We start from the raw sequence: 24,484 nt of genomic DNA, 5'->3' as shown, positions 1-24,484 counted from the left end.
AGGAAATGTAAATTCACTGCATTGCCCAGATTGTTGATATGGATTGTTTTGTGTGTAAACTGGGTTCTCTTTGAACTGGCAGGCCTTAAGGCAACTCTGACAAAAAGAGTCCGTTTTAATCCCAGCTGGCTAAAGATAACTGGTTAGAGAAGAAGAGGTGCTGAGCTGAAGGTTTTCTCTGTCTGTATCATTTTTTTTTTTTTTTTATCTTTTCTCTTGCCCACCCCGCAGTGTCCCTCTCCCCTCACATTGTAGAAGCCACAGAATGCAAATGATCCTGTTCTATCTGATCTGCACCTGAAGTGGATTGAATTGGGTGGGCGGGTTTTAGGGTCATGCTTTGGTGGTTTCAGTTATTTTCTCTGCAACCCAAGCACATTCGGGCTCCACTCAACTTTTCACCAGTAAAAGTACTACCTGGGAGAGACGAGCTGAGTCAGGTGATCAGAAAATGCTCCAGGTTATTGATGGGTGCATACTGGCAACATCCCATGACCAACATTGTAAATCAGGGATATTTGAAAGAAAGCAACCCTGAATTTACTCAGTGTTATTTGTTTCTATTATTTTGATTAGTAATTATTAGAAGAGATTCACCTTCAGACCAATTGTCAGCATGTAAGTCCTTCTATTATTTTGCTGAATGTCATAGAAGACTTATGTTAGCCCATCATGTTCAAGGTGACAGAAATAATTATACAACAACAAAATGGATAGTTATTTTCTATAGAATGCTTCAAAGGGGGTTCTTTCTTGTTTCGTTTTATGTATATCCTGTATACACCTTATCTTACAGTAGCATATACGCCCCTCACTTAGCGCAAAGACACCAGTTTAAAAATTGTTGCCTGTATCTCATAAGGAATTGTGGTAAATTCCAAAATGTTAGGAAATTGTAGCATCCTTTGCAAGCCCTCAATTCAGACCGAAGCATCTTTCGTGCAGTTTTCAGACTGGATGTACTGGGATGTATACACACCATCACTTTGTTTATCTCTTTTTTTCAGAGTTGGGCCTAATCTGTTCCATTTCAGCTTTTCACAAGACAACCAAGTGTTTACCTGTTGGCCACCAAGGAATCACTGTTCTTGTCATCAGCCTCGATTCTTTTACAGTAGCTGCCCCGGTTCCAACACGATTACCCCCCAAAAAATTTGATCATTTAAAGGCCCTAACTTTGACAGTTCCTCCGGTCTTATCCCTCAATAGAAAGCTAATTTCACATTTTGAAAAAAATTATTATGGGCTAGATGAAATCCTAACCACAGCAGCGTACAAAGAATGTGAGTGTTTATTTCGGCATGTCATGCTGATTTTACGCGTGCCGTTTCAGATGTGGGAAGAGGCCATTATTCTCGGCAAAGAGCTGGCGGAGCAGTACGAGAATGAGATGTTCGACTTTGAGCAACTGAGTGCCTTGCTGGTGAGAGGCCATTTTTTTTCTTTCCTCTTGTCTTAATGTCAAACTCCTGACACAAAATCATAATCGCATGTTTACATGCTCTCAGGCCGGGCTTTTTTTTTCCCATTTGATTTCAAGGAAATTTGATGAAGTGCTTCATCCTCCCTCAGTGCCTAATCTGTAATTACAAAGTCCTTCCTTATTAAAATGTGTTTTCCCATTAAGTTGTTACTTATTTGCCTGAGAGTGTTTTAGAAGAATTAAATGCCTTGTAATTTGACTGTTTTAACCCCCCTTCACCCTTGATGATGCTGATTGAGTATTATTAAGTGTGTGTGTGTTTGTCTGTGTGTGATGCACATAAAACATTGTACTACAAAATAATATGAAGAAGCATGTAAACCATTTCTTTGTGTGTGTGTGTGTGTGTGTGTGTGTGTGTGTGTGTGTGTGTGTGTGTGTGTGTGTGTGTGTGTGTGTGTGTGTGTGTGTGTGTGTGTAAACAGCGGAAACAAGCTCAGTTCTATGAGAACATAGTGAAGGTGATTCGGCCAAAGCCTGACTACTTTGCTGTGGGATACTATGGCCTTGGCTTTCCCTCATTTCTCAGGGTGAGTTAAAGCACAAGCATAAAGCACAGCTACTGCACACACCGGTACCGCTGATTCACTAGTATAACACAGATATGCATTATACATGTATATAACATTGTTAACTCTGCATGCTGACTGGGTTTGATCAGGGTTGTCCAAGCTATGGCCTGTGATCCATTTTAGGCGTGATTAGGCATGTAGAAAACCCATGATGTGATGAATGTTTAGTTGTGAATACCTTCCTCAGTCCGTAATAGTCAAGGACTATGTGTTGTCTTTATTTGTATGTAATGTGATTGGAGATTATGGTGTTGCTGAAGTGCCTTAATTGGCCTCATGAGCTGTAAGAAAGATATGTAAATATAAAGCACTTATTTTTTTAATCTTATGTTTTTTCCATTCATTCAAACCTCTTTATCCTGGTCCTCATTTGGAACATTTGGGAGCAATTTTGTCAATTTAACATGTACCTTCATTTGTTTGTTTGTTTGTTTGTTTGTTGCACACACTGCAGTCTCACAGCAGGGAAATTTGGGTTCTAGACAGCGCACTGTGGGTGCTCTCTCTCTGTTCTCTACATGTTCCTACTGACTACCGTAACTCACTCCTGGCTAGTCTTCCTGTAAGTCGACCTCTCCAGCTGATCCAGAACAGCATATGTTCCCTCCACTATGTTGCTATGTTCCCTCCACTGGCTACATGGCTTTTTTGAAATTCTTAAACATACCTTAAAGACAACACAGTTCCATGAAATGAGTTTGAGCATTTGCAGATACTAGGGGAAGTTTTGTATTAATTATGGTTTAAATTAACTCATATTTTATTATATGGAAAATCCATACTTTTTTGCTATATTGTCTAGATTCAGGGAGTTTCATTAACCATTGACCCACTAGTGGATGGATTTCTGTTTAAATGTATTGTTTGTTGTGGTGTTCTTCTTAAGCTTATTCCACCACTTTCAGAGCTTGCCCACCAGCCCCCAACCTCCTGTGAGTTGATATGTGTGGTTACCCTTTCGTCATGGCGGGGGAGGTCCTTTTCAGAGTGTGCTGACATTGAGCAATCTATGGGGAAAATCTCCTACCCAAGGTTTCAGAGCATAGCAGGATAATGGATAGGTGGCTTATCCCTCACTCTCTGGCTGGGGTTAGTCATGCCAGAGAAGCCCTCACCTGCACACCAGATTTTGAGGTGATGAATGGATGCCTTTTTCCGGTGCTTGAGATTAAATAAACTTTGTGTGTGTGCATACATATGTGAGCTTAGAGAATTATCTGCTATGAAACCAGCCACTTCATAGACAATTCCGAAAAGTCAAGAGTATAATCGGAATAAAATGATAGCTTGATGTCTGCTCACTACTTCAGCTTCATCTCGATCCTTGAGAAAGGAAAATAAAAAAGCATGATTCTGAAAAAAAATCTATTTTAATGTGACAATTTCCAGAACTGTGTGGTAAATGAAATAGGGTTTGATTTATTCTATTCCACTTTCAAAATAGATTTTCTGTGTATATGTTGCTGAGAGTGAAGCTGTATCAACAGATCAGACTTCATACTAAATTTTTGCAGCATCTGAATGAGCCATAATAATAATTATTATTGTTATTATTATTGTTGTTGTTTTTAATCTGTATTCTGTATTTTTTTTTTTTTTTTGCTCGACCTCTTACTATGGGATATAGAAAGTGCCCCAATTGCTAGCCCAGTACCCAGAAGGGCTGATGCACACATAATGCCCAGGACTGCATTCACCAGAGTAGGAGCAATCACATCATTGCTGTAGAACTTGCTAATGAACACACATAGCCTCCAACACCAGTGACAAATTACAGTGGCCGGGCAACTGGACACAGACATCTGACGCCCTTCAGGGAAACGACTGGACTGGAGCTGCCCCCACACCTATGAGGCAAGCTGAAATTGCTGCCAAATACATTTTAATAGAGGAAAAACTTTACACATTTTTATCTCTTTAGAGAGTACCTGCGTGAGAAATTTCAGACTTCCTGTACATTAAATATGCACATATTAAAGTGCGAAAACATGATCGATACTTTCCAATCGAAATTGCAGATCTGCACCAGACCAGTATGTGGGATGCACGAAATGAAAGCATGTGCACACTGGTCCACAGCAGGAGCCTGCAGTTCCAGTGACCATAACCCCACCTGACAAGTCACATAAACACCTTCTAATTACGTTTCTTTACCCACAAGAATAACCTCTGCCCCTCATGAGGAGGTGGGCCATGGTTGCTGAGCTGGGGTGAATCCCGGTCTCCTAGGGAGGAAGGACATAAGCTCTTCTTTCTCTTTCTTTCTCTTTCCCTTTAACCCTTTGCATTAAGGTGACCGCAGGTGCAAAAAGGCTGATCCAAATAATGTAGCTTGTCCTTGTCCTTTACAGCCACAAGCTCTGTTGTCCCAGACAGACATGGCTGTGGAACCTTTATGTCCTCATAAGGGGAGAAATTCCAAATCTGGCCATCTGAGCTTTTGCTTTCTGAATGGCAAAGCATAATGGCAAAAACACTCTTTACACCTATCCCCATTTTTAGCTGCTGCAGGACCATAGACGGGAACTCGTATTAATATTAGATCTCACAAAGTGAAATTGTCAGGATACCTTTAAGAAACATTAATACAGACTAGTTCTTATTTCGTTTTTGGCGCCCCCTGGATGGATGGCTCCCTTGGCATTTGCCTATACTGCCTATGGCATGGGCTGGCCCTGCCACCTGCTATGCCGCTTACTGAGGTAAATAAAAAAAATAAATGTAAAAGTTGGCACGCACATTATTTTCGGGTGCCCTCCCGTAGTTTACAGTTTACTGGTAGTTTACCGAATAGGCCTATGCATTCGTTATAATAAAATAGCACACGGGATAGGACAGAGGGATGTTTGTTTTAGAAGGGTGTTGATTTTGACTGTTTTTTCAACTCGAGTACTGACTGTAATGAAATATTATATTGTTCACGAATAAAAACGAGACTAAATATAGTTTGTAAGACTAAAATGTCGCTTCCTTTTCGTAATAATAAGATACCTTGTTTTAATTATGAAATGGGTTTGACTAATTTTTTTCTGTTCTACTAGGTACTGGGTTAAGTAGAATTGCATTACTACAATTTTCATTGACTAAAATGTCATCAATGCTCGTTGACTAAATCTAAACTAAAATATTCATGGATAATTCGGACTAAAATACTAGACTAGTCATTAGACTAGACTAAAATGAGAATGGATATGCCTAAGACTAAAGATTAAGACAGCCTGCGTGACTCACGATTTAAAGATAGATTCAGGTGCTCAGTTTAGACTCATGATACATTTATTTACTTTGGTACTAATGCTAAGTGACTTATTTTGGTTGCCAAGATCTGATTTGTTTTCTGTGTATGGTAGGAAGGAAGGTCTATCCCACCCATTTTTGCCAATAATAGATCATTAATTTTGTGATAAGGAAATCCTATTATCAATACTCAGTACTTTATATACTGATGTTTTTCCTCTTTGACCTTATTTTTATTGATTGTGCCTCGCGCTGTTAAAAGCTGCCCTTGTTTCTCCATGGGTCCAGTAGTGATATTTTTTGCTGAGATTTTTATCATTCTTTACCCATATTAAACCAAAAAAGCTGGTCACAGCCCCAGAACTTGCAGCTAATTGTTGAGATTTCAGAGAGGAGGGGATTATAAACTATAGATTGGCAAGATTATTAATAATGGCTGCAGCAGCGGAGACGCCCACTATCATAACTGAATTTTTTGTCCAGTGTTTACATGAATGTGCATTAGCATGGCAGTGTCTTGCATCCACTCTCTTGACCTCTGCAATGTATTGTGTAAAACTCCTTTAACCGAAAGCTGCAGGAAGCAGGGTTTATTCTGTCCCTCCTGTCTCTTGCAGGGTTGAGAGGGGTGGCAGGGAGTGTTCGTAATAAATTTTAAAGCGAAATCAATACTCACTGATACACATTTGTGTCTCCCCTAAGAATTGATTTTACACATCAAATCTTGATGCAAATGTTTATGATATATTACTCACTAATGCAATTAGATGAAAAGGTATTTTCCTCAAAAAAGCATCACTCATTCTCTCCAACAGCAACATTATTGCTGGGGGGTTGAACATTGTTCTAGGCTGGATGCTTATCCAGCATAAATTGGCTTGTTATTGCAGTACATCTGTGAGATCGATATGTGCAGGTTTCTCTTTATTGACAGAAAAAGGAATTTATTCTATCTATTTTTCTCTTTTAGTCTTTTTAGTACAGTATTGAGCTCTTACAGTGGCATGAGGTCTGTTTGGTGGAAGGAATAATCAAGGTGATTCAGATTCAGATCTATATTCCAGAGGATAGGAATATTAGTGTCAAGATAATTCTTGTTCCTTACCACACTTAACTAATTTAATCAAATTATTGTTCAAGGGGTGATAACCAGATGAGATTATATAACTTTACACGAAGACCAAAACAAAAGAATATATTAATAAAGCACATATAATGATTTCAGTATACTCTTGAGGAACTGGAATGAACTCAATCAAAAGCCTTTATTGGATAAATGTGTCTCCATTCTACATAAAATATTCAATTTATTTAGATATTTGTGTCTGATTTGTGCATGCCCCCATTGTTCTTTAGAGAGTTGCCTATTTTGTATTAATTTGAGTTACTGAAACCATTAGTGGCCAAAACCATTTGACTCAGATCCATTCAGCTGTTGATGTCAGCTATTCCCTCAATTTCTCAAACCAACTCTGAATAATATGTATTCAGCCTAAATGTTAAAAATGTTTACGAACTGACTGAGATCCAAACACTGGCAACTAAGCAAAGGTTCACATTTTCCTGTGTTAAGTTGTTTAATGTGTTTTCATACCTAGTTATAACTACCTCTGCTTATTTCTGCACTGAACCTCTTAAAACCACTAGAACTGCAGCACACTGAGAACCAGTTTGAATCAAGTTTAAAAATAAGTGATATTTTATGCACACATACACACATGGCTTGGCCAATTTGAGAGAGCAACAACTTGAGAAAGCACTCTGGAGTTAAAAAAGGAGCCAGATACAAAGTGTTTTTGTCACTGTCTGACCCAAAGCAAATCTGAGAAGTGCCAAAGGCACATTTCATTGCTGCAATGCATTTCATTAATTGAAAGATTGTAATGTGTGTATGGCCATCTCATACAGACAGTCTCCCTAGGGAACAAGAATATGGAGTGACAGAAGATAAGTAATACTCCAAGGACTGAAAATGCTTTATCCTTTTTCCCAGGCTGCATATGAAGAAATTGTGTATGTGATTCAGTTAATTGTGTGTGCGTGCATGCGTGTGTGTATGTACAATTTGACAGTTGCTTCATATATTCCTTTGTCTTTGTCTGTATTTCAAGGACTGCTGTGACTGCCAAATAATGTTTTCAGTTTTCAGATTTTTCCTTTATTTCATTTTGGATTTTGCAATAATGCATGTGAATATGTTCATGCACGAACTGTTTGCGTTTGTAGGTGCAAAAAGTTGAGTTGGAAACATTTTTAATGCAATCTATATTGGCTGTGTAGCAGCAGGATAGGGGCCTCCAGCCAATTTGTGACAAACAGTGACCATTTGACCAGGTTCAAATCCCACTTACTACCATTGTGTCCCTGAGCAAGACACTTAACCCTGGGGGCTGTCCTTGTAACTACTGATTGTAAGTCACTCTGGATAAGGGCGTCTGATAAATGCCGTAAATGTAAAATGTAAAAATTTCTATTAAACTGCTCAACTTGCCAAGTTCATTTTGAAACACTGCTATTATTGTATATTTGTGGGCCTTTCACACAGTTATAAGATTAACTTGTGACATGAAATGAGCTCACACACACTTAAACTTACTGGCATGAAGGAGCACAGATAAAGACTGGACTACTGCAACTCCCTTCTAGCTGGTCTACCACTATGTATCTTCCGACCTCTACAACTCATACAAAATGCAGCAGCACGACTGATCTTCAACCTTTCCAAATTCTCCCACACCACCCCTCTGCTACGTTCCCTCCACTGGCTCCCAGAAGCTGTACGCATCAGATTCAAAATACTGATGCTGGCCTACAAAGCCAAACATGGAGTAGCCCCATATCTACCTCACAGCCCTTATTACACCTCGCACTGCACCTCGTATACTCCGGGCCTCCAGTACTGCTCGTCTGGTCCCTCCATCGCTAAAGGTAAAAGGAAAACATTCATCTAGACTCTTCTCCGTCTTGGCCCCTTGGTGGTGGAATGAACTTCCCCTCCAGGTCAGAACAGCTCAGTCTCTGAGCACCTTCAAACGACAGCTCAAGACCTTCCTCTTTAAAGAATATTTAGATTAAATTGTAACTTTCTTATTGTCGAATTGTGTACAGAATCTACAACAGAGTGAATAAAAAGATTGTATTCATAGTTGGGGTCCTAGTGAACCAGAATTGATCTCTTCATCGATGGTAACGTTGTATGTCGCTCTGGATAAGGGCGTCTGCCAAATGCCGTAAATGTAAATATGATATTTGTATATTTATCACTTAGCTCCCTTACATAAACACAGATGGAATGTCCAAATGGGATGTATAAAATTTAAGCCCCTAACTTTTTGGGGTGGATCCGTCAACTGGCTGGTTGTTGTCTTACTGCCATTGCAAGAAACTTCTGCCTGCTATAATTTCCTGTTGTGATTTTCCTGAACAAATCTCCAACAATCCTCCATGATACTATCACATTAAAGTTCACACTCTTTGAAATGCACAGTGTTCTACATCCATGTGTACTGTGACAATTTAACACCTGCTCCCAGTAGAATTATGCACTTTGAACCTCGGAGCTCCTGCTGTTGGGTGCAACAGGTGCCGCATGGTTTGAGTGACGATTAGTGAAGTGCTGCAAGCAATAAGACAAGTGGCTAGTGGGCATTCATCTCTGGCACGCGAGGTGTGATTAAGATGATTGAGCCATCAGTGCTGGCTTTTTTTTAGCAATGCCCCTAACAACACGCTAATATCCGCAGCACGTCATTTTGGAGTCCACTCAATTTATTTAAAACCACACAAGATGGAGAGCACCGCGGCTGCTGTTGGCCAGCACTGAGACTATGCCAAGTGTATGAAGTGTAACGGTAGTCCATCTACAGCCTTGATATGCAGATTATGATCACTTTGGTGTAATCCCATTGTTTCTTTTAGCAAAAAAGAATAATTCACAATATTGTTTGGGGCATACATTTAGTGGTTATTTGATGATTTTGATATTATCAAGCTATTATTAGATATTATTGTTATGGAATTGTGTATTCCATAAGCAATTATATTGTTTACACATTGCAATAATATTGTTTACACGTTGAGTATTTTTTTTGCCTTCAAGTGATGAACTGTATATGTGTTAAATTTGCATTCTGTTCCAGAACAAGATGTTTATATACCGGGGGAAGGAGTATGAGCGAAGGGAGGACTTTGAGGCAAGGCTGCTCACCCAGTTCCCCAACTCTGAAAAGATGAAGACTACTACCCCGCCCAGTGATGACACCAGGAACTCCAGTGGCCAGTGTATCCTTAGTCATCTAAAGTGCCCAGTCACTCTTAGACTTTTAAATTCATTATTCAGATTTCAGGTTTTCCTCTGTTGTTGCTCAAGCTTTGCTCAGCAAACTGACATGGCCAGAGGATACTGAGCAGATATGTAAACGTGCAGTAGACCTATTCAGATTCTGCAGCAATTAATGATGTGGAGTATTGTAAAGAAGTTATTTTCAAATGTTGTGTTTTTGTTTTGTCCATTTGTATGTTTTTCATATTCTTTTGAAGGTGAAATCGTTCCCATTGAGGGAACTTTGGTACAAACATTCACTTGGATTAAATTATAAATTCATTTGGAATTTAGTCCCTGTGAGAAATAATTCATTTTTGAATCGATACCACTTAACACCTTTTATTAAACTCCTTTAGATCAATACTTTTTTTTTAATCTGGACTGAAATATGCATTGACTGAAACTGAACTGAATGATGGATAGGGAGCTGTCAAGACTTATACAGCGCCTAGCTGATTACCCACATTTTCAACTTTGAGTTAGAAAAGTCCATGACAGGTAACAGTTAAAATGGCGCAGGCACGGAAATTGCTGGTTTGGGATGTTAGTCACCCAGTGAGATGACAGGAGTGTCTGACTAATCTCCCAGAAGACCAGGTGGGCGATGAAAAGTGGTGATGTACGTCTCGGTAGGTTTTCAAATGGGAAGAAGGTGTTACTAAAGGGATAAAAAAAGACCTGAAAGAGACGTCTCTTTCTGGTAAGACTGCTGCCATTTCTTCCAGTAAAAGGAGCCAAGCTGTGCCAGCTCAACCAACAAAAACATAAGAACCATAATGGCAAGAACAGGCAATTTGGTTCTGGAGCAATTCCAATGCTGCTTTTACTTGGCTTTCTGGATGAAAGAAATTACACATTGAGGCTACCAGATGAACTTCATTGCTACTCATCACATTTTCTCAGGTCCTTGGTATTTTGGTACTCCATAGCAACATTCCTACACATCTTGAAAGAGAGAAATCCTATCCCCCCATAAGCAGCATCTGCATGTATAAAGTCTCAAGCTGCTGCCACCTTGATACACAAACACAGTAACAGCTAATACCATTCAGCTGTCGTGTGTAGAAATGCTGCACACAGCTTTTTAGCCCATACAGTGGTTCAGCGAGGAAAGTGCTACAACAAGCTTATTTGGTTCCAGAATATGGAGAGAGTTTGTGAGCCTGCCCCCAGTTGTGAATAATGCACCATGCAGACTTGCAGATCTATTGAAAGAACAATGCAAAGCTTTTCGACCCTGGGTGCCTGTCAGCCTACCATCAGTCTACCAGCAGGGCAGGTGGGTAAGAAACATCTGGTGTGCAAACTGTAATAAGAAACCAGGACTACTACTTTCCTTCAGGGGTCACCTCAGCCAATCAACCTGTCTGGCTGTTCGCAAAATTGACCTGGCAAACATTTTAATCCGGATGCCCTTCCTGGGCTTGGGACCGGAAACAAGAAATACACTGTCACATTCATCCCAAGTTGATGGGTTTGTCGTTCCGCAGCCTGTAGACTGCTCTCTCTATTTGTGACATATGGAACATTATCTGATCAAAGGCACACTCAGGATTTACGTAAATAGATAAACCAAGAAATTTTCTGTTATTTCTGTCATACAGAACATGTTCTTTAAATGATGTTTTCAAAAAGGTTGTTTCTAATGCTGCATAAGGTCACAGTTACATTTAACTTTGAACTCTCACATATAAGTGAATTGTTGCATCTAAATGGCTATTTGGAGCAAATGTCTTCTTTTTTTTTTTTTAAACTTTTTTGCCTTAACGTTTGTGAAGACATTCAGTGCTTCACCGTGAAGCCCATCCTGGAGCTGCCACCAAAGTTTCACAACAAGCAAGTGTCTGAGCAGATTCTGAGGTGAGACTGTTTTCCTCCAGTGTCTGCTCCAGAAAGCAGTCAATTAATATTGTAATAATCACGTCTTTGCTCACATTCCACCTGAACGATCTTGCTGCTCTTGCATGCTGCATTATTAATGCCGCCAATTCTGCGGCTCTGCATATTTAACCTTGATTACTCTGGATTTTAATCAACATGCTTCTTTTTTATGTTTTTTTGTGAAGCAGCAGAGGAAAGAAAGTTCAAGTTAGAACCAGCCAGAAGTGAAAGTTTACCCAGGGAGCTTTAGCCCTCTGTCGATATGTCCAGCCTCCATTTTGGGAAGCTCAATGGGGGAATGTCAGAAACACCAAGGTGTTACCGTCCCCACACATTGCTCCCTGGGTGCCTTCCTAGGCTGCCCACTGCTCACCAAGGGTGATGGCTGGATGGCGTAACGACTCGCATGCCACACACACAAGACAGTTCATTGGACATTTGGGGCGTGCAAACCACATTTGACCTTGAGCTTTTTTAGTTATTTATGAATGTATTTGTTTACAACACAATATACACAAAATTCTGGACTCCTGGGAAGGTTCTCTCTATAGGAAAGTTAATCTCAAGGACTGACTCATCTCTGTCAAGGAGACAGGAGGATGTGTGTTTGCACAAGGAGTTTATTTTAAATGTGTAACTCTGTTAATTAACTGTGTGTGTGTTTGTGTGTGTGTGTGTGTGTGTGTGTGTGTGTGTGTGTGTGTGTGTGTGTGTGTGTCAGAGCTGATAGATGGCTGGCTCAGCCCCACTGTTTACACTTTGCTCAGAACACCAGTGATGCACAGAAATGAAGTTAAGCTCTGCCATCACAGTGGCTGTTCCAGCAGCACTCTCTTTCCCTCCGTCCACACAGCCCCCAACCCCACAATCAACACACCCCTGTCCTCACTAGATAATGAATTGTAAATAGCAGCGTTCATTGGATTTGAATCTTAAATCCTTTGTGTAGTCAACCTGCAATGCTTGCACCTTTGATTTAAACAGCAGGGAAATAGAAAACTCAATCCATCACAGAAAATGTTCATCTTATTCCAAACTGTTTATGAGTTGCTCTAATGCATGACTGACTTCCACATTATGTCATTGTCCGAAATATATGAACTGAATTGAAGTACGATTAAGTACAGCCTATGCTTTAATAAATTGTTTGTCCATCTTCTCCTGTAGCTTTTACACTGTGAACGAGGTAAATAAATTCCAGTACTCCAGACCTGTGAGAAAAGGGGAGAAGGATCCAGACAATGAGTTTGCGGTAAATATGACTTCAGTCACTAGATATAATACAGGGCATCAAATTTTCCACATTTTGTTATGTTACAGCCTTATTCCAAAATGGATGAAATTCATTTTTTCTCACACAACATCCCATTAGGACAATGAGAAATAGTTTACTTCAGGTTTTGGCAACTTTATTAAAAATGAAAAAACTGAGAAAGCTCCTATGAATCTCCAGATTGAGCATAGGTGCATTCATTTTCCCCTGATCATCCTTGAGATGTTTCTGCAGCTTAATTGAACTGCTATGGAAGAAACAGTTGATTGGAAATGCATACACAGACAGTTCATGTCAGAGCCCAAACCAAGCATGAAGTCAAAGGAATGGTCTGTAGACCGGATTGTCTCAAGGCACAAATCTGGGGATGGTTAGAGAAAGATTTCTGTTGCTTCGAAGGTCCCAGTGAGCAAGTGGCCCAGCCAGAGCCTAGACTTTAATCCAATTTAACATCTGATGGAGCTTGAGAGGTGCTGCAAATTTAATAATAATTATAAATTTGCCAAAACCTCAAGTAAACTTTTTTCACACTGTCATTATGGGATGTTGTGTGTAGAATTCTGAAGGAAAAAATGGATTTAATCCATTTTGGAATTAGGTTGTAATATAACAAAATGTGGAAAAAAGTGATGTGCTGTGAATACTTTCTGGATACACTGTATTACATAATGATCTGACTGTACAGCTAAGTGTTAGTATTGTTTAGCAATAATAACAATAACTCTATTATGGTAGTTTAAAGTTAATGTAATTACAAAGTATGATCATGGTTGTGGAAACCAAATCCTGTTTGCATGCATGTCTGTGCATTTCTGTTAACATAAAGTTGGAAGTAATGAAAAACCATGTCCATTCAAATGTATTATGTTTATATACTGTAGCAGTGTTCCCTTTAGAGTTAATTGTTCCCTTTTTTGCTTTTTGTAAACATCCATTAAAAATCCTCTCACGGATGTGCAATTTTTAAAAAAGTGGCTTTTCTGTGAGGGTTTAAATGACTGCGAGTTGAAGAGGGGGGGTGGGTGTGGGGTTATGAAAGGTGTGTTAAAACCAATAAATGGCTCATTTAAGTGGCCGTGTCATGTGTTAGAGTTGCCAACCACCCGCAATTTACCGTTTCAGTAAAAAGCCTTATTTTCCCCCTCCTGCTGTTCTGTTCTTCAACCTTTTCTTCTATGTATTTATTTATTTATTTTCCCTTCAGAATATGTGGATTGAGAGGACCACTTATGTCACCGCTTACAAGCTGCCCGGCATCCTGCGATGGTTTGAAGTCAAGTCCTTCTCCACGGTAAGTGGGCTTGTTGCGTAGACAAGCTGTGCTCCTCGCCTCGGCGGCCAAGAATCGATGCCATTCGATTTGTCCACTTAACTGGGATGGACAGTCAAACTCCCCTCCTCCCCTATAATTCTAGGTGTGCTGTTGTGGGTTTCTGGGTAAACTTGTTGTCAGGAGCTGATTAGAGCCTGCCAAACAGCAGCGGATCAACTCAGGTCCAATCACTCACTTACAGCAAATCAATTAAGTGCTGAGGTGCCACGCAGCCGGAGCTCGATTCCCATGGGGGTCGAGAGGTCTGAAGGACTAACCAGTCACATACCCAGCCTGGCCTCAGCTTCCTGTACACAGTGTTGCGTGGTGGCAGAGTAAAGCCTCTCCTTGGGCCTCAAACATGGCAATTAAATGTGGCCCAAAGGAAACTACAGAAGTATACAGAAGAGACAGGAGGCGGAATTTACTATGCCAACAGTAGAGCAGCCACTAGTAATTTAGCGCTTGGAATTTTTCCTACAGATTTTGTGTAAATGTTGGATGTCATGGTTGTTGTATGTGTCAACTATTCCCATGACTGCAATATGCAGTCAATATGCATGATCAGAGCAAAAAGCAAATTTGTGGCAGTGGTGGCCTAGCAGGTAAGGAAGCACACTCGTAACATAAATGTTGCGAATTCAAAACCTGAAACACCAAGGTGCCACTGAGGTGCCCTTGAGCAAGGTACCGTACCCACACACTGATCCCGTGTGCCTTCCATGGCTGCCCACTGCTTACTAAGGGTGATGGGTTATATACAGATACATTTCATTGTGTGCACCGTGTGTCATGCTTGCCGTGTGACAAAAAAAATAGAACTTTTGCTTTTGCTTGTCCAGTCACAGTTACTTTCCTGTACATTTGACCAATGAGTGTTGTCTCTTGTGAGTTTCACCAGTCACAGCTGACAGCAGCTTCTGTAACAACCTCCATTCTGCTGAAAATTTGACTTCCACCACACTGATCATGCAAACATGTGTTTGAGTTTTAATTGATTATACATTTTTTATATATATTTATATTTACTTTCACAGCAAAAAAAACAGAACGAAAGAAATTAGGTGTTTCAGATAGATGATCAGGAACCTGAAAACTCAAAAACAATTGTGGCAGAAATGCTGACTTAACCATATGACATTTTTGTGTGTGGGAGATGTTGTTTAAGCACACTCTGTCCATCACAAATGTATCTCTGTTATTGTGGACCAAAACAAAAACTAATTTTTAAAATAAAAATAAGTAAATAAAAATGAGGGGTTTTTGAGTAAGTACTCTACTTCTTTTGCTCTCTGTAAACTGGGGAGGGACTATGTAGGTAAGCAGCAGGAAAGGGGATATTGACGGAAGGTGAGGATGCAGGAACTGGATCAGTTTTAGCTCTGGAGCGGATTTACTGTATCAGTCAGGACCAGTCCACCAGACTCATCTGTTTTCTTAAAGAAAGAAAAAAACTTGCTGCTGTTTTGGCAAACAAAAAAAGAAGACAAATGCGGCACTTAGCGTAATTAGGCACTCTTAAGTATTCTCTATCAATTCTGCTTTATTTGTCACTGTGATTAGCCTCCTTCATGCAGACGCTGCCAGGTTGCTTCATTTCTCCTCTCCTCTCGGACTCCCTTAGTTAATTGGCAGCAGGTTGAGAGCCCAGTTTAGAAATGGTCTCTCCTCCTCTCTATCTTCCTCTCTTTCTCAGGCGCAACACAGGTTTTTTTTTTGAGCTCTAGAGAGCTCAAGAGATATTTTTTAGACACCTGTCCTCTCCCCACCCCCCACCCCCTTTCACTGTGCATTTCTAATTTTTTCAAACCTGAAAACTGCCATCCAGCCTGTGCATCAAATCGAACAGTGAGTGCTTATGTGCTTAAATGTGCACAAGTGGAACTGGAGGGGCAGAACCGGGAAGCGCACTAATGTTGACAACAAAATTAGTGGCTTCAATGCCTTAGTAACATGCTAACTTTGACAAATGTGTTGCTTTCATCTGGGTGCTCCAGTTTTCTCCAGTCACCCAAGGTCATGCACACAGGGAAGGGTTTAGTCCGGGATGTGCAATTTTTCCATTTATTCCGTCTGATGAATCAGCATTGGTCAACATTCAGGTCCGGATTTCTGGGGTTTTGCCACACATCCTCTTCTATGGCTAAATCTGTGGGACGCGTTAACTGACGCACATGTTCTAATCATCGTTAGTAGTCTGCCAAGAGAACAGGAGAGAGCAAGAGAGTGGAACAGTGAAAGTAAAGTGATTGTCATTGTGAAACACAGCACATGGTGCACACAACGAAATGTGTCCTCTGCTTTTAACCCATCACCCTTGGTGAGCAGTGGGCAGCCATGAAAAGTGCCCGGGGAGCAGTGTATGGGCACAGTACTTTGCTCAGTGGCACCTCTGATTACATGTCAGTTTCCTTACCTGCTATGCCACCAGTGCACCTAAAGAGAGAATGAGAGAACAATTTGGAATGGTGTGTTTGTGTGCCAGCAACGACTTTATAATTCTATAAAGACGACTTTATAGATTTAAGTTAAATGTCTGTCAAATGTTCCTGTGTTGATGATGGGCCTTAAGGTCTGATGACACGCTCACAGCACATTCTTCCTATCAAAAACAAAATTTACTATCTGTAGGTTATAGGTGTATTTGTTACTAATGACAAAAGTATGACTAACAGAAGGGAAAAACCACAAAACACATTTTTAGGTTTATGGTCTCTTGTCTCTCTCTACAGGAAGAGATCAGTCCCCTGGAGAACGCCATGGAGACCATGCAGCTGACCAATGAGAAGATCAACAACATGGTACAGAAGCACCTCAGTGACCCCAGCCTTCCCATCAACCCCCTGTCCATGCTGCTGAACGGCATTGTGGATCCGGCCGTAATGGGCGGTTTCACCAACTATGAGAAGGTAAACCATGCTGTCCATTCCCCTCTAGTTCTTGATTTCTGATCTGGGAAGTTCTATATGTTTCTGTCTGAATTTTAGATATGACTTGGGATAGTTATCATTAGGATATTATTGATAATTGTACAGATTTGATTTGATTTCTTATTGATATTTTTTATGACATAAAAAGGTTTTTATGGTTTTAAAACTATATTCAAATTTAAACAGACAATGTGTGTGTGGTTTTCTGTATTATTGCCTCACTGAGGCAGTTCATTAGGTAATGATGAAGAATGATGCTATGTTAAAATTAATTATTAAAGTGTGGAAAATAATATTGAAATGCCATAAGAGCATCTTCTTGTAACCTAGCAACAAGAAGCATTTGAGAGAAGTGATCTGAAAAGTTGTGGATGCTTCCCACTTAAAAAATTGTGGACACATGCTTTAATACAAACAGAGGCTGCTGTCATTGGTTTATTGCAACTGTCACAATTTTTTTTACTTCTATATTTGAACAGTTCATGTACTGCTGAATTTTTCATGAAAAGTGAAATTGCATTTAATTACATCTCTTTTGTTATTCATTTATAAAATAACTGGGGGAACATTGGATTCTGTTTAGTCACTGTTCTGAATAGGGCGCAATCCCTGTTACCATAGAAACATTCTGAGTAGCAAGTCACAGTCTGAGGGATGAGCTATGAGTAGGCAACTTCTGATTATTTAAAGAAAAAGGTACATTTTGCAAATTATAGATATGCACAATTTATATACCTTGAAATACAGTGAAATATTTAAATTACTTTTCATCATACCCTTTTATTGTGTAAGGAATTTAAATAATCAAAACAGCAATAATATTGCAGTAATTAATCAAATTAATACTTCCTTACCAGATTCTTTTTATTACATAGGGCCAAGAAATGATTTCTGAATTCATTATTCAAACACGAAGAACCAGTACAGTGTTATTTTAGTGTGACATATGAATTATACATTGACAATAGACAAATGCATACCTGGCTAAAGGAACATTGGCATGTAAGTTTGGTTGCTCATGTAAAAGCTCCTTTCTGTTTAAACTGCATCACAGTTGTCTAGGTTGCCTCTGATAGGAAATATTGTTTGTGCTGGCAAGGATGGTTATATATGTTTCTGTCTTTAATGTAATGCATTTTTCATTCACTAGCAGTAAAGAAAAAAATCCTAAAGCCTCCCATCTGCTGTTTGTTTGTGACATGAATCACTTTATCACAGTCTGTGTAGAAGTGAACAAACTCCCCCACCGTACATTCTATCATAAAACTTTCACAACCAGTTGCTTCCTTTTATATATATCAGTGCCACAAATGGCCTCTATTTGTGTCAGATCTAAAACAGAGCATTAGTCACACAAACTGTATCTTGGTGTGTGTGTGTGTGTGTGTGTGTGTGTGTGTGTGTGTGTGTGTGAAAGCTGAAATTCACCCTCAGGGTCTTTTTTTTTTGTCCGTAGTAGTGCGGAAGCATGACTTCTCTCAATTCTGTTCTCTTCTCTTCAGGCCTTCTTCACGGACAAATACATCCAGGAGCATCCAGAAGACCAGGAGAAGATAGAAAGGCTCAAAGACCTGATTGCCTGGCAGGTGAGGGTTTGAGAAGATGTACCTACCCATCCCTCAAAACCAGGGGCATAATTTACAGGGGGGTTAACTAGGGGTGGGACAATACAGGTAACTCACAATTCAATTCTGTGCCGATATGTGGCCCACGATAAGGATAATATCACGAATATATTGGAAGAAATTTCATCAACAATATATCACGATATATGTGACTGAAAAAGAAAAACAAGGAATAAGGAAATAATAAGGAAATCTTATGCATTAATTAATTCCAACATTGTGCAAGGATATTTGTATTTGCATAATAACTCACTGCCTCCTGGTCTTAAATGTAAACACTGTACAGCTAGACCGATAAAAGTACATGAACATTAAAAAAAACAACATGAACATTAATTAACATGTGTAAACCATGATACTGAAAAGTCAGTAGTAAGTTACTGTAACTTACTTGGTTTGCCCTCATTATCACCTGAGAGTAGTTCACCATGATAGCGAACAAGGTGCACTTGCAGATTCGTAGTGTTGCTGTTATATTTTACCTTTCAAAGCAGTTCATGCAGATTGTATAGTCTTTATCCAGTGCCTTTTCGTCGAGTGTCTCAACATTTTATAGTGGAAACAAGTCTTTGATTTGTTTTTATTTTCCGCCATTCTCTGCGCTTTTGTTGTTAGTTAACATGTGTTCTTCACCGGCCGCTGTTTGCGCCACTTTACCCCTATTTACTTGAACAGCTCCCCCCGCAAACAGATTGGTAGATATTGGGTAGTGACAGTGACACTGACAACGGGTAAATTAATCATTTTGTGTTGTAATAAAATATCAATATTGCCCGTTAGTGTATTGATTATTTATTGTAACAGAGAGCAATATATTGCAATATCGAGTTCTTTTCCCACCCCTAGGGTTAACAATAATCAGATCCAGCCAATATAACCCCGCCGAACCCAATGTAGCAGCGGTTGCCGGCCAACATAACTGTACCAATATGCTTTATGTGAATTATGAGTCATTTCTACATTTTTAACATATTTTTTTTTTACAGTGAACCTGTCTAAATGCAATGCAGTCAGAAATTTGGTGTGTCTAACTTTTTGGTTTTCTTCATTATTGCCAGCAAAACATTTGCATGTTTAATCATTTAGTAATGTAACCCCCAACCCGCTTTCTCTACCAAATCTTTGCTCTGTTTGTTAGCGCAGTTGCGAGTGCTAACTAAATGCTTGTGAAATGTTCAGTTGCCAGCCTACCCTCTTGTGAGGAAAAGCTGCCAGTGATGTAGACTACTGTCTATGACCAATGTCAGTTTCACTGAATTGTAACTTAAGTAGAGTAGTACCCTCCTTAATGAACACCTCACATGAACGAATGCGCGTGTCTTGCAGAACGAACATGTTTCATACAAAGAAAGGCATGTCGCACATGAATATCGTGTTTTACGGAAGAAAATCCCTGAAAGTTTGTGCATGTTTTTAGGCTTGTTAGTTACAAAAAGATGTAGTCTATGACTGAAACGGTGAGTTGAGGATTAACAGAAACATCTGGTTACTGATTATGCAGAAACCAAAGTTTAGTTGAGCATGTATTCATCGTTCTTAGTACTGGGCTGATCAAAACAAAATATTAATTTTAACTGATTTTGTCCTCAGTATTGTAACCATTGTATTGTTGAGTCTAAATAAAAGACGAGCTTTTTGGTCATGAGCAAAGTTGACAGGGAGGATGCAGGTGCAAAGATGTGCCCTCAAAAAAATAATTAGACCTAGAATAGACAAGTCAGTCCTGTTTCTACTGTATTGACTGCCTGTTCTGGAGCTGCAAAGTTGCTTCAATAGAACCCAGTGCCCTCTGTCTGCAGGTCAGGGTTAAACACATCCTGGTAACGAGGCAGGGATTTTCTATAACCCGGGTCATCAGTGAGCTGTGGCAGCAGAGCACATAAGAGAGACGTTTGAACTTTCAGCCCTGCTTGCCCAACCTAGTGCCAAGACCAGAATTGAAAAACAACCTGGTCATAATAGGCCGAGCTGCTTGGAACAGGCTGCAGGATTCTCACCATGTTTAAACAGTCTAGAAAAGCTAGATTTAGCATGAGTCAAATTCAGTTTTAGACTGTTACATCATAGAACCGGGAGTTTATTTTGACCATACACAACATTTTTGCAAGGAAAATTTTTTTATCCGATCTGGCCTTGCATCCATTCAGCAGCATATTTGTGTGGACAGGAAAGTGTCTCTTTTGTGGAAACATTGATGTATTAGCCACTGTTTAAAAGCAGTTTTTGGTTCGTTCTGTGTCCCCATGTGGATGACAACATTTCAGATAATGCTCCCATGTGGACGCAGGTTTTTTAGAAACCAAAAACCTGTTTTAGAGAAAAGTGTTCTTGTGTGGTCTGTGCCTAAATCAACTTTGTTTGTCAGACCAATACATGTAAGCTAAATTGTTAGTATGTTGTATTGGTCTGTGATGTAATAGGTCAACCAGAGCAATCACATTGCCTCCATTTGCAACACGGCCGGACATACGTCAGTCAATAAATTGATTTCTGTCCTGTTCATGTATACTATGAGTCCATTTTTAACGTTGAGCTATAATGAAGCTCAGCTGAACTGTGCATAGAAACCTACACATTTTGTGGCTTTACTGGATGTGTGAATGTGATAATTCAAGTGTTTGAAAGTTTTTACTTGAAACATGAGACTTTCCAGTGGCAAATATCAATATAACACAACAGAAATCGCCGTTAAACCTGTAATAATGTGAAGTAAATCAAACCTCAGTTCCAGTCAAGAAAAAGAACAAGAAACATGAGCTGAGGCACTGGTTTATTTTTCTCTTTGCTTTGATAGACTGCCTCCTTCTTCTTTTTAAGGAGGTGAGTGACTAATAGCATCACCATCTGTCAATGTGTTTGTCGCATGTGTGTGCATTTGTTTGTGCCGTTAACTGAGAACAGCGGGAGAAACAGACAGACTGTGATGCTCTGCATCACACAAAAATGGATTGTAGTTTCTTCCACAGTGCCTGGTCATCAGAATACAGAATGTGTATAAATGATGGAACACTTCACACGTAACCCTCATCTTGGGTCTGCTGAAGACATTTCAGCATGCTGCTCTGCATTCTGATGGCACCATGGTGCCAAATGTTGAATTAACCTTGGACCTGTTGATCCTGGGGTCGGGAGACTAGGACATGATATTTATTTGATGCGGTGTGAAATAGCTTGTCTCAACATATGGTCTTTTGTCCTCTTAGTTGTAGCCTGGCCTGTGAACTTCATTGGTCTTTAATGCAGTTGTGTTGCTCAACAGGTATTCCTTTCACCCAGAACATGATATTTAATGATGTTTTATTGAATTGCAGTTCGATGGTTGTTCCACACCTATCAATACATCACATGCGTGAACATGATTAAAGACCAGGACGTCTTTGACCTTACACTTAGCGTATAATGTTATACATTGTGCCAGTTCAACAATAGTGTCCTTGGTCTTTACATATCTTATGTTTATACCTTTGTCAGTTTGTGCCTGTCATATTTCTGTTGTAATGAATGTAATGAATGACAAGAAGGTAGAACCAATCTGCAGAAAAACACCAGGACCGATTTGAACTTAGAGGGAGGCAGGTCAACAGGAGGGACGTGAGGAGACACAGAGCCAGGAGGTAACGGTGACCCTGGTGGAACAGAGACGGGGGAAACACCTACAACAGCTGGAACCACAGCGTCTTTTCTAGCTGCCAATTCTAATTCTAAGTTCTTTAAAACAAAATCCCCCCGCTCTTCCCTTTCGTGTGGCTTTCATATTCCCGTTTCCGCTCCCTCTCGCGTTCCTCACACTCTAGCCATTTTACCTCCAATTCAATATCCAATTTACGAATTTGCAACTCCTTTTCGATTTTCTTCTCCTGCACAGCACGGCTGTCACATTCAGATCTCCACTTGGCTGCTTCATATTGCATCTGATGTTCCCAAAAAGAATACTCGCGCATCTTTAATTTAATTTCAGAGACGCTACCGTCTACAGGCTCCGGAGACGCCTGACCCTCGGTCTGTGCCACAACGACATTAATACCCAATAAATCCCATTCTACCGCCTTAAACCGAGATTCTTTCAACTTTTCATCCTCTCTCGTTGACACAATCGCGTAACTATCCGCAACAACTTCTCTTTGGTGCAACGCAACAAAAGTGGTGGTAGTAGCCTAGTGGGTAACACACTTGCCTATGAACCAGAAGACCCAGGTTCAAATCCCACTTACTATCATTGTGTCCCTTAGCAAGACACTTAACCCTAAGTTGCTCCGGGGGGGACTGTCCCTGTAACTACTGATTATAAGTCGCTCTGAATAAGGGCATCTGATAAATGCTGTATATGTAAATGTAAAAGTTTGTACGATGGGCTCTGAATAAACTCGTCTGCCAACGTCATGTTACTAACCATGCATTCCGCCCAAACGATATGCAGCACCAAAGAAATAAGCTGTGATCAGAGCGAAATATGTGCTTTTCCACCACCTGTCACCACAACAATGGTCTTCAAAAAAACATCCAAATAAAATCCCCAAACACAAACCAACAAAACAACAAATGCGCTCTGAGTTCCCAATGAACGGCAAACGCGCGTCTTACCAAGAAAAAAATTATTTAAAAAAACTGTCCAAGTCACTTAACCCTGAGTGCTTCCAGGAGGACTGTCCCTGTAAATACTGATTGCAAGTTGCTCCTGATAAATGCCATCTGATAAATGCCGTAAAAGTATATGTTTAAAAAACAACAATTTTACCTAAACAATCCACAATTTAAGCAGAAGCCATTTTGATGCCATGAACTGTGAAGACTTCTGTAGTGTGGATGAACCTGCATTGCCTTTATCATTGTTTTTATGCCCATCCAGATTGCTTTGATATCAGGGGTCTCAAAAGGCCATCTGTCTGGTTTGTTACTCCAGGGCATTCTGGCATGGTGCCATCAGCCACAAAAAGGCTGAAAAGGCTACAGATGTTAAGCAAAAGTGAACATCTCTTTTCGTACTCACAAAAGAGGCCCGGAGCCGCCGGTTATTGGCAGGCTGCTGCTCTTCTCTATGGAGTCTCTTGTTAGCGAGCATTACCCAGAGTTTCAGGTGAGCCCATTATGGCCTTTTTTGACCAATTATCACTCATCACATTTTTTTTTTTTTTTAAGGTGAAACATCTTACCAGTTATGGCTGGGAATTGTCACTCCATGTTTTAAGGTGTGACACCTCATTAATTACCGTTGCCAGCAGGGGTAACATGCCCCACCATTGTCTAGCTGTAATAGATATTATTCCCTGATTATGACAATTAAATGTATAATTTCTCAGTATATGACACTTTATCACATTTCTCACACTGGAAGAGCAGCAATGGGACATTGCCCCTCATTGACTTTTAAATATCCTGCCTTTTTTCCTCTTTTTAAGCTGGTAAGTAATAGCACTACCATCTGCCCGTGCAGATCTGTTTTTACAGATAAAAACAAGGCAGAAACATACAGGATAGCAAATTCTTTCACACTGCCTGGTTATCGGAATGCAGACGTCTATCAAGAATAGAAATAAAATTTCACATGCAACAAATCTCTAGGTTCTTCTAAATACAATACCCATGCAACAGTGTTGTGCCTTTGAATGCTTGTTTTGGCCTTTTGCACACAGAAGAGCACCTACCAGCATTTAGAGCATTTGTGGTAACGCCAATCAGGACTTGATTATTTAAGGTGAATGACTTTCAAAAAATATTTTGATACAGGGCTACTTGTCATGCCATGTCGGCAAGAGTAGTTTTAATTAACACATGGCACAATAGCCGGAAATAAACACAAAAGAACTTATAAGATGTAAAATGACAAGGAATGTGAGCTACTCTCCAACC

The 24,484-nt window shown here is 39.9% G+C and overlaps 1 protein-coding gene across 4 annotated transcripts in view; it reads left to right on the top strand.

Moving 5' to 3' along the window:
• Positions 1–24,484, top strand: part of dock1 (dedicator of cytokinesis 1) — a 263,022-nt gene that overhangs the window by 221,255 nt on the left and 17,283 nt on the right. For all 4 annotated transcript variants that reach the window (XM_028961081.1, XM_028961080.1, XM_028961083.1 and 1 more), the window contains 8 exons: positions 1,334–1,423; positions 1,909–2,013; positions 9,432–9,573; positions 11,395–11,476; positions 12,665–12,749; positions 13,975–14,061; positions 16,815–16,991; positions 18,515–18,598. In XM_028961081.1, the coding sequence (XP_028816914.1) occupies positions 1,334–1,423; positions 1,909–2,013; positions 9,432–9,573; positions 11,395–11,476; positions 12,665–12,749; positions 13,975–14,061; positions 16,815–16,991; positions 18,515–18,598 (852 nt within the window). The remainder of the gene's footprint in view (positions 1–1,333; positions 1,424–1,908; positions 2,014–9,431; positions 9,574–11,394; positions 11,477–12,664; positions 12,750–13,974; positions 14,062–16,814; positions 16,992–18,514; positions 18,599–24,484) is intronic.

The sequence above is a fragment of the Denticeps clupeoides genome, chromosome 2 (assembly GCF_900700375.1).
Source record: "Denticeps clupeoides chromosome 2, fDenClu1.1, whole genome shotgun sequence".
In the NCBI taxonomy this organism is placed as follows: domain Eukaryota; kingdom Metazoa; phylum Chordata; class Actinopteri; order Clupeiformes; family Denticipitidae; genus Denticeps; species Denticeps clupeoides.
Note: the sequence above shows the minus strand (reverse complement) of the source record. Positions and strands in the feature narration are given on the sequence as shown.